Source organism: Helicoverpa zea, chromosome 18, assembly GCF_022581195.2.
Source record: "Helicoverpa zea isolate HzStark_Cry1AcR chromosome 18, ilHelZeax1.1, whole genome shotgun sequence".
In the NCBI taxonomy this organism is placed as follows: Eukaryota; Metazoa; Arthropoda; class Insecta; order Lepidoptera; family Noctuidae; genus Helicoverpa; species Helicoverpa zea.
This window is the reverse complement of record NC_061469.1, coordinates 5,140,648-5,158,419: the sequence shown is the minus strand read 5'-3', so window position 1 is coordinate 5,158,419 and position 17,772 is coordinate 5,140,648. Positions and strand designations below refer to the sequence as shown.

At 36.6% G+C, this 17,772-nt stretch overlaps 1 protein-coding gene across 9 annotated transcripts in view; it reads right to left on the bottom strand.

The window, feature by feature from the left end:
• Window positions 1-17,772, bottom strand: part of LOC124638940 (dual 3',5'-cyclic-AMP and -GMP phosphodiesterase 11) — a 201,683-nt gene that overhangs the window by 104,065 nt on the left and 79,846 nt on the right. For 2 of the 9 annotated variants that reach the window (XM_047176115.1, XM_047176109.1), the window contains one exon: window positions 16,945-17,062. The exons of 5 other annotated variants lie outside the window; for them this stretch is intronic. In XM_047176115.1, the coding sequence (XP_047032071.1) occupies window positions 16,945-17,020 (76 nt within the window). In that variant the 5' untranslated portion in view covers window positions 17,021-17,062. Of the gene's footprint in view, window positions 1-3,127; window positions 3,378-16,944; window positions 17,063-17,772 lie in introns of all 9 variants that reach the window. 2 more of the 9 variants (XM_047176112.1, XM_047176111.1) reach the window with 2 other exon arrangements.

The following is a 17,772-nucleotide window of genomic DNA, read 5'->3' as shown; positions in this document are numbered from 1 at the left end:
GATTTGTTCCGAAAAAACGTCGCGAAGCGGTTACGATCAAAAAACTGAAAATAATGGGTTATGTTTAAAACTATGATTTAACTTAATCTTGCCGAAGTTTATGAGTATTTTAATTATATTGATATTATATATGTATTTAAAGTAATTGTTTTGTGTTTAGATGATCATTCATATTAATTTATTAATTATTTTAATAAACTAATGACTGACTAAAAATCGCCAAACGTAGCAATTTGCAGAAATTATTCGAAAACTGTTCTAAAATTATTTCATACGAATGCAACGGTAACAGTTGTGATTGCAGACTCAAATTAAAGCCGTGTTTACACTATGAATAAACATGCAATTAACAAACTGAGCGCTATGTACACTTTAATTAAAAATAAAACTTATTGATGCAAATGTTCGAAGAAAAACTCAACTAATAAATAAAAGAAAGTAAGTACTGGTATCTGTGTAAAATATTGATTGGAATAATTCCTAATTGAGTTTCTATTCCATGAAATAATTAAATAAAACACCCAGGTTCAGTTTTCATTTCAAAGAAAACCTTTTAATTAATTAAAATTTTAAAAGTAATTGATGGTCGACGTGAATTAATGGTCCGTACATCACTAATAGCATATGCACGAATCAATTTATTTATTAATAAAAAACGAAACCATTTATCACTTCACGTCAATATTATTATCATTAGTTCAATATAAGCATACATAAAAGTATATAGGTAAAGATATACAAACGATTGTACTCATTTCACATTAGGATACATAAAATGTTACAGCGATGCTCTTATCAATGTCATTGACCTTACGCTCAAATGACAACAATATACGCTCACAAGGTTTTTATCTAGACACACGGCAGTGTGTCCGCCAAGTTCGAGCAAAAAAAAGCGACACACCGGCCGTGGGTTATATTACACGAACCATTTCGGGCCAAATTCGACCCCCCTATAACTCAAAATCTATTTTATTTCCGCATATCAAATTTCTAGTATCTGTTGAGACCCCCTCACTTATCTAAAATAAAAAATTTCATTAATATACCTGTAGTAGGTCTTGAGATATTGACGTCAGAAAATCGCTATTTTTACTATACACTCACTGACTGACTGACTCACTCATCAAAAACCTAGACCACTTCCAATAGTCGTATTGACTTGAAATTTGGCATGGAGGTAGGTCTTTATGTCAAGGTAAAGGGAAAAATCTGAAAATGGCCAAGTGTGAGTCGGTTTCAAAATAATGAAGGTGTTTTATACCCCTAAGGAACTAAAACGAACTAAATTCATCTATATTTATATAATACTAGCTTCCGCCAGCGGCTTCGCCCGCGTGGTGTGTTGATAAAAAGTTACCTATGTGTTAATCCAGGGTATCACCTATCTACATACCAAATTTCAATCAAATCGGCCCAGCCGTTTTTGCATGATTGAATAACAAACATACATCCATACATTCTCACAAACTTTCACATTTATAATATAAGTAGGATATCTTCGAATGGTCGTACCGATCTGAAATTCGTTACAAAGGTTTGTATTTAGTCAAAGTAAAGTAAAAATCTGAAAACGGCCAAGTGTGAGTCACTTTCGAAAATAACGAATGTGTAACTTTGATCCACGAACATAATATATGATAATATGTCATGTCAGTCAGTTGGTAAATCTAGTCCATTTAGTTAATCTAGTTCATTTCTTTGTAAGAAGCATAGTGCATATTCAAAAATCTGAAAGATAGTATAAATAAGACATTTCCTTAACTAACTTAATCATAAGAAAAAATTAAAATAAACAACCTTACAAAAATAAATGAAATCCCACCCAAAACAAAAATGTGAAAGGCTGCCAAGTTCGATAATATGGGGATGCTTCGCCTATAAAAGAAGTGAGATCTGAATAAGTACCAAGTTCCATACACATACCTAAGTTAAAAATAATTACTTTTTAATGATGTTACTTGGCAAGTTTTAATAGAAAATGATATACTTGATTCATTGCGTTTAGTAGGTTTATAATAAGGTGTGTGAAAGCTTGCCAAGTAACATCATTAAAAAGTAACTATTTTTAACTGAGGTATGTTTATGGAACTTGGTACTTATTCAGATCTCACTTCTTTTATAGGCGAAGCATCCCCATATTATCGAACTTGGCAGCCTTTCACATTTTTGTTTTGGGTGGGATAATGTTACACACAGATCAAAAATAGAACTGCAGAAAATATTGTGAATGAAATGAGTTTTACTCAACACAATAGAAAACTGTAGCGTAATCTGCGCCGTAGAATTTACTAGAACAAAATTACCGTTGTAAAAAACTAAATTACTTGGTTTAAGTTTCAAAAGAGGCCAGAAATGTACACAAGAGTCGTTACACAGCTGTTAAAGGCTGAGTAATAATGTAGCCTTGGCCTCAGACCGTAGAATGGAAGATTCCTTTCAGCGGATTACTTTGCAGTATAAATTATTTAATAGAGCTCCTGACCACTACCGGTGACAGACATGTTCACTTCGATTACGTAATGTTGTACGATTGCACTCGTGTTTGATAAGAGTTTGTTATGATTGTAGACGGTAATTATGCATTTTTTCATTTGTTTTTTTTTTTACAGAACTGTTTTAAACCTTCTACATCGATCTTCAAGACCGCAATAAGAGAAATCTTCATTTCTTTTATAAAAATAATCTGTCCAATCCGTGAGTTATCTAGTAAAAGAAAACTTTGGTTTATAGGTGTACCTAAAGCTAATTTCCAGTACATCCAGTGTCCAGTCAACATTACTAAATCACGGGACGTTGGTAAAAAACTACACATTATGTATACACGAGAGTATTGATAATCGTGAGATGGATTTACAAGAACCTTTACCTTGGCTCACATTATTACAATTGCCTTGACTTTAAAACGGTTTTAAATTGAAAATCACAATAAATGAAAACGTCGCTTGATAATCTCAAAATCATTCAATTCATCGAACTTTGGGATTTATCAACCAAAGGCTTTGAGCATTCATCGCCAATCTTACTCTTTGCATAGATATGGACCATTTCAGACTCTAAAAGCAAAGTTTCATGCAATTTGTCATAGTGTTGTATGTAATGCATTCTACTCTATCTACATACGTACTTTTCTTGTGGTGCAGACATGATCCGTGGAGGCGGCACATGCTCGCCGTTTGCCCCATGCGGGCGCTACCTCGCTCTAGCCGCCATTCGCGCGCCCACCACTCGCATCACCAAACCTCTACATCTCGATCTTTATCGATACTCCATAGCACTTCACTGGTACAACACTATTCGTCACACCTTACATCTTTTGTACACTAAAACACGCCAGTTGATTTACTATACGGGCTGTTTTTGTTAACTCTTTTAGGCTGTGGAAACACCGTTAATTACCCGTATACCTTAACAAAATGATCTCAGATGACCTTCTTGTACGTGATAATATAATAATTTGCTGTGTAATCAATCAGTTTCGAACACTGGTTGGATAAATCGACGTAAGCTTGTTTGTATGATAATGGAATCGATTTAGGAAATAGGTTTTGATGTAAGATATCGAGATAAACTGCATTTCAAATCTTATGACACAATTGTTTGACGTCATTGGGCATTAAAACATGTAATCATGCGTAATCTGGGATATTATTAATGCAATTCGTGCTGAATCAATTTTACGATCTTACTTGTAAAACCCACGTACTAAGAAACTCCTACGCTACAAAATATGTTAATTATTCGAAGGAAAATTACTTCATTGGCTTGTTTTTCACCTGGATACGTTTAACTGAACTAGATAGAACAAAAGAGACCGTGTTTCTTCTAAAAGTTTAACCATGCTGAATTCTTCAATTAAGTGAAAGGTGGGTAGTTTAATGTTTGAATGAAAGGAAGATATTTAAACAGACAGGAAACCCCAAACAGAATTCAGCGCAGATTGTTTGCCTACATATCTACATGTACGTCGAAGCAACAAAGACATCAGTTATGCAGATTTTAATCTTCTTAAAAGCCGAGCCGTTGTGTATCGTCTTTAACTTTAATGTTACTTAGCTGCCGAGCTAAACGTCTATTAACACGACATTCACCTCTGTTGCAGACGTTTTAAGATGAAACTATTTGTTGAAGAATACAAAATACTGGCTTTTAAAATCAACAATAGACTGAAGACCGAATGTATCCGAATCAAAGTGATACCAATTTTTGATAATCTTTCTTCTTCTGAAGTTATCTAAGGAGAGCAATTATAATGTCCTGAATGACATGAATTACATACATGTTATATTTTACGAATCTTTTACGCTACCGACTTCATCCCCAAACAAAAGGAACATAATATCTATGAAGACTGAGTACACGCCACTTCAAGCCTACACGAACAAAAGACCGACCCAACGACACAAAACAGGTGCGAGGTCGTGACATAGACAAAATACACATCATAAGTAAACGCGAAGGTGAAATGTTTCTACAAATGGCTGAATAACATCGAAAAAGAGTGTTCGGAAAACAAATGGCATCACTGAACAACAGTTGACATTGATGAATGGTTTGTACAACAGTCAAATGGAATGTCATTCATGAATGGAGGTTGTTATAGTAAATCATTGTCGATGGATTCTGTCCCCACTTTACTTTTGCTGGTCGTAAGCAATAAGACAATAGAACTTTAAGAGAAAGTTTTGACTGATATATAGTACGAGTGCGCGTACAGTTTGGGACAAAATTAAATATTAGGTTTAGGTCAAAGATATTATATACATTGTACATTGCAGCAGTCAAAGATATTATATACATTGTACGTTCCTTAAGCGAATGTTTATTCCCATTATTCGTATTCCGCGATAATTAAAAAAAATAACAATATGAACCTTCTAGTTTAATAAACAGAAGTTTACAGAAACTTTACATAATTATGATAAAAACAACGACTCCCTAATGAATAACATCTAACGTTAAACTCAAAGGGGAATTAATTTATTCTTGGAAATAGTAAACTTATAGCAAATGCAAGTATCTTTCACACATAAATACGGGTCATGAAGATTTATTAACTTAGTGAATACAAAGTAAAGGTTTTTTTTTTTCTTAAAAAAATCAGAGTTAATAAAATTACGAACGGTATTTTGATCGCTGTCTTAAAATACAATTTTACTTGAGGTTTTCCACAATACCCTTCAAGACAATGATTTCAAATGAATAAAGTAGTAATGATACTTACATAATAAGGTTGTAAAGTTACAACATTTCTTGTAAAATGAGTAATGAAATGTTTAGTTTATACCGCATTTGTTTAAATAGTCATATTCTTCGTGACTAACAATGTATTATGACATTGGTAAAGAGCAATAACCTGGTTCAATGATGCATAATGTGACTTAATTATGTACTTCGATAGAATCGGCATCGAAAGTACTAACTAGGAATCTAAGTATGTTTACATAATATATTATGTTTAAGTATAAACAGGACAAAATGTTTGAGGGATTCACTTATTTAATAATAAATAAATTTCTTATATTTCCTTGGCCAGTTTCCAAAATTTTCAGCACACCTACCCGAAAAAATATTCTTCCCATTTTAATTGGTTCCTATTTTGGGTCTGACTAAACAAAAATGTTGAAAAAGAGAAAGGAGGCCGAGATAAAAGTTTTAACCACACTCTTCTCGGCCTAAGAATTAATCTGGCGGCTTACAAGTTTTTGCAGCATTCAAATTAGTTTAAATTATCACTGCCGTTTACTCAGACTTGAGGCTGTCACATAAATCCTGCCAAAACCTTGATTACGATGTAAAATTGTTCCACATTTGTTAATGAAGAGAAACTCACACATTTTTGGGTATTAAAACATTTTCAGCATATTAAAAGTCGCACCGTTTCCGACCGTCTTAGGAATTAGGAATACCATTTGGAACAATCTGCCCTTAGGGAAACCGCAGAGCTATCTGTCAGAACTCAGAAGCCTTCCATAAATCTTGGCTAATTATGAAAATTTATTTATGCCGTGACATTAATTGCTCGGACTTGACATAAATTGTTATCTGTCTTGATTTATACGCATTTATTCGCCAGCGAACCTAATTTAAAAAGCCTGTAGATAAGCCCTAACAAAACCACCATTACGACGAACATTTTTCTGACGAAATAAATGACGAACGTACGTCTTCGTGGAGAATTTTTCAATTAATTACCATGGAGCTGATGTCTGCAATTTAAACTTTAATCAAGTTCTAAATTGCCTATCCCACATCACTATAACATTAGTAAATTACGTTTAACGATAAATAGTTCGTGACTATTAACTTTAGCGCCTACAACTTCTGAAACTGGCAATTAAATTCTTGACCGTTATTTGAAGCTTACTAGTTTGAGATAGGCACCTACGTGTTTTCCGCTTTTATCTCTGTCCTTTTCTACCCCATATCTTGCATCTCTCTCGCACACCGACCAGTTTCACTACCCACCAGGCAGGAGGCGACGAGTGTTCTCGGCGGCCACAGTTCGTCATTGGCGTCTTGTTTTCCGCCCGAGAAGGTTGGTCTAACCAACCGCTGTAGTATTTCGTTGAAAAATAAACTCAGTGCTCTCGCAGAACACAGGTGAGTTTATAATATTTTATACAATTTGTTAACGGTTTTACCGTTCGATATTCGATTTTGCGAAATCAAGTGTTAATATTTTGTACATCTACCCCTTTTTTTGTCACGAGTTTCTTCCGTGTACTTTTTTTTTTTTTTCAGTAATTTGTTTTCAGAATGAGTGACTTATAAAGCAAATACGGATGCGGTAAATAATAAAGCTACCACAGCCCGTGCACGTGACTATGGAAAAGAAAGCAAGCCCGAAGTTCCTAAGGCACCTGTGGCCCTAGTTCAATCCTGCAAGGCGTTCAACTTTTTGACAAAAAAGAATGGTGTGAGGTGCGGTCCAACCAGCATCTCCTTAGTTCGGACTGGTCACTACCGCACTTGAAGAGGGCTGGTGGTGTCAAGAAAGCTTTTCGGCCTTGAAAGACTTGGTACGCTCCCCTCGGACTGCCAGTAAGTCTGTTAGCCACCCCCCATGGGGGTCGGCTCATTATCACGGCGTGTGATGGTTTTCGGCCTTGAAAGACTTGGTACGCTCCCCTCGGACTGCCAGTAAGTCTGTTAGCCACCCCCCGTAGGGGTCGGCTCATTATCACGGCGTGTGATGGTTTTCGGCCTTGAAAGACTTGGTACGCTCCGCCTAGGACTGCCAGTAAGTATACTAGCCACCCCCCGCAGGGGTCGGTTCATTATCACGGACCCGCGCAGGGTACCAATCTTGCATTTTGCGAGTCGCAGCATCATTACAAAGCAGGGACCAGTAAGTATACTAGCCACCCCCCGCAGGGGTCGGTTCATTATCACGGACCCGCGCAGGGTACCAATCTTGCATGTTGCGAGTAGCAGCATCATTACAAAGCAGGGACCAGTAAGTATACTAGCCATCCCCCGCAGGGGTCGGCTCATTATCACGGACCCTCGCAGGGTACCAATCATGCATGTTTCGGGTCGTACCATCATTGCAATCTACCCTCGCAGGGTGGCTTTTTGGATCGACTTTCGAAGAGTCGCCATTATAACCTTCCCTCGAAGGGAAATGGTAATCACACTCACGCTGAATGGCGTGTGACGCAAAACTCTAAAAGCTCCCTTGGGATATCACGAGTAAATTACAATAGGAACCATGTCCAACAGAGGAAACAGAAAGCGTCCAGGACCGCAGGCGGACTTTGATGCGTCCAACAAGGCACGTAAGTTATGACTTTCCAGGCGGGTTGCCTAACATTATATCAGGACCAATGGAAAGAAATGGGAGCTCCGCCTTTCTTGTTAAAAATAATAACTGGGTATCGCATACCATTGGCCAAAAGCCACCTTTGATAGATAATGCCAGATTTGACCAGAGAGTCCAAAGAGATGGATGTCGTCATATCCCAAATGATAAAACAAAAAGTTCTATTGATAGCTGCAAATTCTGCCAGCTTTCTTTCCAATATGTTTCTTGTGCCCAAAAGGCGACGGAAAGAACCGTCCAATACTCAATCTCAAGGTTCTCAACAAGTTCATAATTACGGAACCCTTCAGTTTAATAAATGTTTTTCGGGTGCTAGAGTTTCTTCAGAAAGACGAATGGCTGTGCAAGTGGATCTCGCCCAGGCTTACTTCTACCTTCCGGTAGCCGAAGGTCACAGATATGTTCTTCGACTAGTATACAGAAGAAGACTGCTTCAGATTACGTGCCTACCATTTGGCTTAAGCACGGCACCCAAGACCTTCGCCACAGTGACCAATTTGGGTGGCTCAAACTTTGAAAACTCAAGGGTTACTTATAATTGTGTATCTCGATTTTCTGGTGGCTCACCAAGATATATTTGCCTACTTTGGGATCATTTGCACCATGTTTTGGATGGCAAGTGAATAAATCGCAAGCATTATCAACAAGATAATGACAAAACGCACTACGTGACAAACAGCACGACAAACTTAGAAGACCTGCATAGCTTGATAGGACTTTTAAACTTCGCAAGTTTTCGTTGTTCCATACGGCAGACTGCATTACCGGGCTCTCCTCACTTTCCTCAATGCAGTGTTGAACAGCAATCTATACCTACCCTATTCATGGAACCGTGAGCCAAACGGTGAACAAACCATAAAAAGGGTTCTTATAAGTCACGATTGAAGTAATGATCATATTTTATAAAAATAACTACGAAAGTAATATACTGACAACATTAGAAATGATATTTTAGAACGATGTCTGTGGAACTTATGCAATCTTTTCAAACTTAATTGAAATCAAATATGTATAATAAATGCCGTAAATTATTTTCTTAATTTTAATGAAATATGTAGTAAATCGTTTACATTTAAAATGAACCTATATAGAAGTCTTGACTGTCATACATAGAACCCTACTTAATTGAAGACCACAGATACTAAGAACATTTTACATAAAAATGTGACGTTTTTGTCATCGGTCGGGTTATACCCACCATTTTGAAAAAGTGTCATTCTTTGGTTACATTGTGGGCTCACGGCTCGGTGAATGGAGTATAGCAATGTTGAACCTACCAGCAGATACCTTAGCAGATCTAAAGTGGTGGCTGGTCAGCTGCCACCAAACCTTGGATATTCATTCGCCACTTCCCTGTCACCTTATAACCACGGACGCCTCCGATGTAGGATGGGGGCACAACTGAACGGAACTCCCGTAATGGGTTCATGGAACGAGAGAGAAAAAGGCTTTCACTGCGATCTGAAAGAGATGCTTGCAGTATTAACTGGAAAATCACGGCAAGTTGCTAAAGAGATCAACAGCCATTTTTCAATGCAGAAATGGGACTGTGGTGTCATATCTAAGAAATCAAGGTGGCACCCGATCAAGGAGCCTACCGAACTTGACGTACAGAGTATTCAGTTATCTTGAGCTGTATCAAATCTATCACGTCGTGAATCATATACCAGCCCTATTCAACAGTCAGGCAGACCATCTCTCCCGACACAAACCTCCACCGGAGTGGCATCTTGTATCAGCAGTGGACCTATTTGCCTCGAAGCGAGCCCAGGGACACATAGTTGTGTACTACGTGCCCCTAGATCTGAAGGACCCGAAAGCGGGGTTCCACGATGCATTTTTCTCAAGTTTTGACTTACCCGCTAGCATGGGTATTACCGCCACCTTACCTTATACCGTAGGTCCTCAGTCATCTCAATTCAGGAACGGGAGTTAATCTCATAGTAGTTCCTTCGGTGGCACCAGGTATTTTGGCGAGCAGATTTGAAGTCCCGATCATTAGCAGTACCCTACACACTGATGAACCTCGAGCAGAAACCGATAGACACAGCAACGGGGATACCCCCTGCCAAGGTCAAGGAAATGGGGGGGGGAGGGACAATGAGTCTCTCCGACTGAAGTCTTCTTCAATCCACACGCAACACTTATCAATCAGCTTGGAGTCGATGGTTAAATTGGGGCGAAAAGTATGAAATTGGATCCTATGAATCCTTGAATCCCTATTTGGACCTATACTTACCCAATTTTTAGCGGACTTACACATAGTAAATAAACTAGCATACAATACTATTTTATTACACAAGTCAGTTATAGCTACACTATGCAATGCAGAAACCACTCTAGAGCTAGGTTCACACGTTCTAGTCGGACACATTTTAAAATCAATAGCGCTGAGCAAACCTGTTCCCCGGGAAGCCGTCCATCTGGAATATTGACCAATTGGTAACCTACTTAAGTGCAGTAAACGTAGACGAGAATAATCCATTTGCAACTTCCAGGCACACTGCTGCTCTTTCTTTTGCTAGCTTGTTTCGGAAAGGCGAGTCCATGATCTTTCCTTGCTTGCAATAGACCCAGAACATTTCAAAAACAACAAAGATAATTTAATCTTATGGCCAGTCTTTGGCTCTAAGACCGACAGTTCTAGTCATAGGCAGTCGGGTTGTTGTTTGATGGATAATCAGGAAAATATAAATCTAAGTCCAGTGTATTGGGTCAGAAAGACTAAAGCCTTGTTAGAAGATAGACGGACATCGGCTAATTCCTTAAATTTATTTATATCCGTTAGAGGCCAACCAAAGGCAGGCACCCGAACGATGATGCGGGTGGATTAAGACATTGTTAAAAGAGGCAGGAATAACTACAACCCCAGGAAGCTTCCACTCGGCGGTAGCGTCAAAATCTGTATTGACAATATACCTTTGGACGATATATTAGCAAAGGGTAATTGGCGATCAGGCAATACATTTGCCCATTTTTACAGAAGGGAAAGATACCCACTAAATAGAAGTAGCAAGTTATCTCGATTATTTAATTAATCCAGCTGATTAATGTCTATATTTTTGTTACTATTGTTATTAAGAAGTATCGCAATGTTTTTGTTAATTACTATTAGAAAATGAAATCAATTTTTGCTTTTGTTCTTGCATCTCTTTTTTAATTTTTATTACTCATCCTTCGAGCCCCTTTCCCAACTATGTTGGGGTCGGCTTCCAGTCTAACAGGATGTAGCTGAGTACCAGTACCAGTTAACTTTGATTACATTAGTATTCCAGGACGCAATACACATACTTACATGTGATTACTCGTGTACCTAAGTACCTATTTACATACACAATTTCATTGTGCTTTTGCTCACATTGGCGTCCACTTCCACCAGGCGATAACAAACACGTCTCAAACTAGTAAGCTTCAAATAACGGTCAAGAATTTAATAGCAGCGTTTTACCTGAAATAAAACGCATATTAAATACTTACCTTATTTGAAGCTTACATTTTAATTTCTGCCTGGTGTTTTCGACTCAATGACGAACTGTGGCCGCCGAGAACACTCGTCGCCTCCTGCCTGGTGGGTAGTGAAACTGGTCGGTGTGCGAGAGAGATGCAAGATATGGGGTAGAAAAGGACAGAGATAAAAGCGGAAAACACGTAGGTGCCTATCTCAAACTAGTAAGCTTCAAATAAGGTAAGTATTTAATATGCGTTTTATTTCAGGTAAAACGCTGCTATTTAATGGGAATTTCATCGTGAAATTATACCAGGATTGTAGCAAAGTGGGGGAGGTTGGAATAGCCCAGTAATCCGTAACAGCTAGTCTGGAGTCCGAAGTATCGGCGGCGCCGGGCGGACACTGCAAACTGCGATATAAACGTCGCCAGGTCGGGGATTATGTATTCAGAATACGGCTTACAGTCAGCTCTTTGCAAAAAACCTGGAATAACTTTATAATATTTTTAAAACGCTTCGTACTGTTCACCGGATTTGATACCTATATTTTTGCTACGATTTGTGAATTACTGGTGAACTAGTAGAGTTACGCCTCAGTCGTTTAAGATTGATTATATTCGACCGAAAAGTAATAGACCCGCTTGCAGTTTAGATCTAGATCAATGATAAGGTTCACACAAGCCTTATTAAGATTAACGAATTCATAATTATGCCCTGATAAAGTTTATCATGAATGTGCTAATTTATAAAAAACGCCTGATTGACTGACACACTGCCAAAAGTTGCAAACCTTATGCCATGAAAGAGTGTTACATTACATAACATTATTATGAACTGTTTTGATAATTTTCTAAGGTACCTCATCGTGCAATAAATAGGAAATTCCTTTAAAACCGCAAACCACAGTTCCTTATATAAAAATGATTAGTACACTCAGTGTAACCACATAATTTCTTTACCTCACTGCGCTGAGGAATTGAGGAATAAGACTACTACCTATGTTACGTTGAGATTCTAACTACGCGACTAAGTTCAGTCATTCACCTTTTTGAAATTCACATAATTCATGTAATTGAAAGCGAAATAATATTAATAAAAAATATTAAGGAGCTAAAAAGACAACAGGATTTTTTTTTTTTTTTTTGAGAAATGGACATAAGGAAGATGCTCTCCGGAAAGTTATTTATACAAATAAGTATAGGTAAACGGGAAAAGTATGGCATTAAGATATATTCGTAATGCTACATCACAGAACTTACCCATCGTCGAGAGTATAAATAAAATGACCGAAAATAGAATAGAAATGAGAAACAAGATTATTGTCTAACTAAAGACATTCAAGACTGCACGTTTAGTGAATCGCGTGGGTTTCGGTCTAAAGTGCCATTACTGTGTCTGTAAGACAATTGTAATTAATGACTTATTCAGGGGTTACGTACAGCAATGTCCATTTTGTCCTACACTATTATATAAAGCCACATATTTTCACGTTTTTTTAATTAATCGGCCGTTCCAAAGCTATTCAATAATTTGATTACTTATTTTTTCCAAAAACTTGAAGGTTCTCATAATTTTTCAGTGAATGAAAATACGAAGTCATTGTTTGTGTATAAACAGCCGTTACTCGTACCTATAAGTGTCAGTTTCGCCAATAATACAATTAAAATATAGGTTAATTTTCATTGTATACACAGAAGAATGTAAGTTTTCATGGCAAATAAAGGATTCTTAGTCCTTTCCCAGCTTTTCTAAGCCCAAAGTTAAGAAACTTGAACCGTATTGATGTGTTAACACGTATGAAAAGTGACTAAGGGCAGCGTCTATTAATTATGTTATATATCGTGTCAGGTGTAAGCGATACGGGTCGGTCCCGTAAAGTTCGACCCGAAGTCACTTTGTAATGTGCTCCTCATCATTGTGACTGAGTATATTTTACTTTATAACTCTTTACGGTACTATAAAAAGGTTAAAGAAATCACTTTCGGCCTATTGAATATTGTTTTGGACAAAGGCATCCCTTTTCATGGTCGATCTGCTGGTTGACACAATAAAAGACTATATTACGCAATCTTAATTCCAAAAAATTTAAGAAACTCATGTTGGTTACTATTTATCTATAACTCAAGATCTCTTGACTGAAAATTAGTAAGGATGGAACTTAGCAGAAGTTAAATGTAATTTTTTTATCCTAGTCTGGCAACGCGGAGAAGATTCTTTGAGACACGGGTGAAACCGCCCCCAGGCTCGATCTATAGGTAGTCATTCAAATATAGGCCAATCTAAAATACAAGGTATCAGTGTGAAAATTCAAAAGATTTTCGTACAAGAATTTACTGTCGGACTTACTCTATGAAAATCATGCATTATTCAGGAATCGGATTCGAAACCCAGATTCTTTTGCTTCAACAGATTGCACGCCCCCGAACACGTTCTTTTACGTTTAAAGATATCTCGGAATTTTTAGGTTCCTCAAACAAAATGAACGGAATTCATGCGTAATGAGGGCGAATATCTGAAGTACTCTCCTATCAGAGTGTTCGCAAAAAGAGGTCTTCGAAATAATAACGGTTGACTTTATTTGACTAATATTATTTATCACGGAAACGCTAGTCATTTTTTTTTTGAGAAATAACGATCTTTGATGGCCAAAAAGCGAATGCATAATTTGTTTGACTGATCGATCTAGAAGTTATGCTAAATACTCGTAAATGTAAGAGCCAAAAAATGTTCATAGATTTTAATTAAGGTACAATATTCTTTTGCCGCCATTGTATTTTTTGCAACTGTCAAGATTGCATATTGTTTAAAACATTTGCAGTCAATTGATACTAACTCATGTTGAAGAATGAATTGATTTATTGCTTGATAGATAGATGCTATGATTGTATTAGGTCTCAATTTATTGAGCAAAGGTCTTCAATCAAACCTGCACTGCGAACTAGTTATACGAACGCTGACATTTATCGCACTATTTTTATTTCAAAAAAATACCAAAACTGAACTTAGTTTAGATTGTTTAGTTTGTTTCAAACAATGGTTTGTACACACAATAACTAACCTTCTAACAACTAACTGTACCAGTTAACTATCTAACTACACGAGTTAACATAATCAACGGAACACAATTACTTATCTGCAACACTACACTAATAAGCCGTCGCATATTTCAAAGTCAACAGTATTTCACCGGGTGCAATTTGCATCACGCTTTGAGACAAGGTAACACAACCTTAGAGCAGTTCTGAATATGAAGTAAGTAATATATTCATTGGGGAAAAATCGCGGACACGAAACCTTGCTTGAATGTATTATCGATGATATGATATGATCTCCTGCTATTGTTAAATGCTGTGCCCGATAGGGTCTATAATTGTGACATAAATTACCCTGTATATCAACAACAAATAGTTATTTCATATTTATACGTTAGTATAAATTACTAACATTCATTTTTTATTGTAAAAAAAAACTACACATTTATATTTACGGAAAATGAAGAAACACGCTTTTGGTAGCTATGATTTTCTATATATACAAAGAGCAATGTCTTTTCGGATGCCGGTTAAAAAGATAGCTACTGAAACACAATAAGTTTTAATCAAATAGCTCATGACATCAAAGACTACGAAGAGCACGGCAATTTTTCATAGACTAAACATATACGGTCTTACTACAAAAACTTTAACCACTGTTTTACACTTGTCTAAAAAAAATGTGGCTCCAAAATGAACCATACGTCAATGTCATAATTTGACATTTTTTTAGACAAGTTTTAAACTGACGTTAAAAAGTTTTTGTGGTAAGACGGATAAAATTCTATTTCGTATATAAGATATACCCAAGTAGGTATACATACTTGTATAACATCCAGCATCTCAAAAGGAAGTCGCGTTTAACGCACGATTTACTCATTCAGTCGTGTGCAACTGTATGGAAGAAGAATTCAAAACTGATATCGAATTCTACTCGATCGTAATATTTTTCGCTTGATAATCGATTTGGGCTTATTCAATACACATACTAGAGAACTATGTAGATACTCAGTTCGATTAAATATAAAAAAAGGTAATATGTGACTTTACTAAAAACAGGTATATTCAGAAGAACTTTTAAAAAAGTTTTTTTTTTATTATTTTTATTTGATACTGCGGTTTTCCTAAAGTCTACAAAACAAGTCAATCTCAGGAGTTTTTAATTGCAATTTAGCTGAAAGGTAAAAAAAGTTTTACATTGTATTTCTAGACTAATTCAAATTCAAGAAAACAGTTTTAATTTTTCTGTCCAAACCATCCCAACTAACCATATTCTCATACAAACTTTCAACTTCTGTCAAAAGTACCACCGTAATTTTTATTCCCACAAACCGCATAAAGTTTTGCGAAATAGTGATATTCCTGCATTTTACTTGAAAGAAATACACAGTGCCGGCAAATTGCGTTCACTAGTAAATCCTTAGAGATACCACTCTTGGCGCCGAGGGCAATAAATTTTGCAAGCGAAAACATTAAAATCTCGTTAAAATGCTTTCCAGTATTGGCAAAGGCACAAGTAGTTACAGCCAGTAGCCATATAAGTTAGTTGAAAATACCGGAAATATAAATTGGAAAGAAGTAATTCTGTTTTAATAGTCAAAGCACGTAGGTCTAATTGTGTTTGAGAATTAGAGAGGACGAAAAGTTCGGGGAAGTTTCCGGGTTTTGTTTAAGCTGGGACTTTGTGAATCCGGGATTAGATTTGATTAAGGCTGCGGTTTCGGCTCATCAGGTCTGTGGTGGAGGTAATGCGGAGAGGAGCAACATACAGCTGGTCACGGCGCAGTCAGCCGTTATTACAGAAGCAACAAGTGTGCCCGCTCGACTAATCTTGCGACAAGTCAATAAACAACACTGGGATCACACCGCGTTCCATACAAATATATCGAAAGTTTTTTTCAACGTTTAAAGTGAACGAAAGAAGAAAAAAGTACACCAGAAACGTTCATCACACCACTAACACGAAAAAGAAAAAATTTTGACTGTACTTACATTGTTTAATCAACTTCATCTTCTCTAGGCAAAGTATGAAAATGTACTGGCGAAAATAAAAGACAGTGGATCAATGAAATAATTTTAATGTTGTTAAAGGTCAAATAAAATTTGAAAGCTTGTTTCTAATTATCCCTAAGGGATACCGATCAGATATTAAAGTGCTCACTGACGTAATAAAAAAGTTAATTACAAAATGGAACTTATGCGTCGCCAGTGACTCAAATAAATTAAAAAAATATTATCGACTGGGGAACAAAAAATATTATGAACACGTGACACAAAAACATCTGCGCAATAATATCGAATTCTGTGGTAACCAATACCCCAAATGAACTTTAATTAATTAGTTATACACAAATGTGTTTGAATGCATATGAGTGACATCACAACATACCAAGTTCAATTAATAATACCGCAACACCCCAACCACATACATTTGAGCAAAATTGTTTCACTTATCACCCTTATATTAATAGTCTCCCAAAACAGTTACTTGCCAAGTGCAAAAACCGCGTTATTCTGCTTGAGATGCGGGCCCCTCAACCTGCATGCCATATCGATATTTTAACACCAAATTAGGTAAAAGTAAATGGGATTTCTTATACACATGCAGTACTCTATATTGGAATGACTCATGTTACGAACGCAATTCCAGTTTTTGTTTGGATGCCCGCCGTTTTGTGCGTAAAGGTTGATACGTTGCTCGACAAGTCGGCATCATACCACTACATTCTTGAGGATGTTTCCTTGGCACTGAACTTCCCTGAAGAGATAAAACGACAGTGTCATTGTCTTACTGCGAAACAATGAGCAATGATTATCGTTTCTGATTAAGAGTACTTATATTGGAAGGGTGTTCTCGAATGGTCTTCAGCTATCGTTTTTCAAGTGGCAGTAGAATACATATCATTAAAATTATTGCTAGTTAAGTCTCTTAAGGTACGAGTATGAGTAACAAGTATTTTTGAATCAATGGCTTCTTTACATGGAATTTTAGAAATCACCAAAAATTCTGCACATTCGTGAAAATTAAGAAGACACGAATTGAAAAGTCTTATAATGTTCCCACAGTAAACGTTAGTACTATTGATCTACTTATACTAAATAAACAAGGTCAAATAATATTACTATGACAAAGACCGGCTTTCACTGAGAAAACATGTCAAACTTTTTGCTCCAATGATTAATAGGAACAAGATTGTTTTGAAAGTCATCGTACAAGCTACCTACACTATGTAGTATGATTCTACGACTACATGGCTGATTAATGACCAGCAGAACCGAACAGAAAATCTTTTAGACAACTATAACATAAATTAAATAAAATCAATGCAGTACTTTGATGTTATATTAGAATTATTACTGCACATTATAAATGGGATTATTCCAGTCAACGCGTTAAATAGTAGATGGAGAAACACTGGTACAAAATATAGTAGAACCACGTAAGGTCAATTCCACAATTCTCGTAAG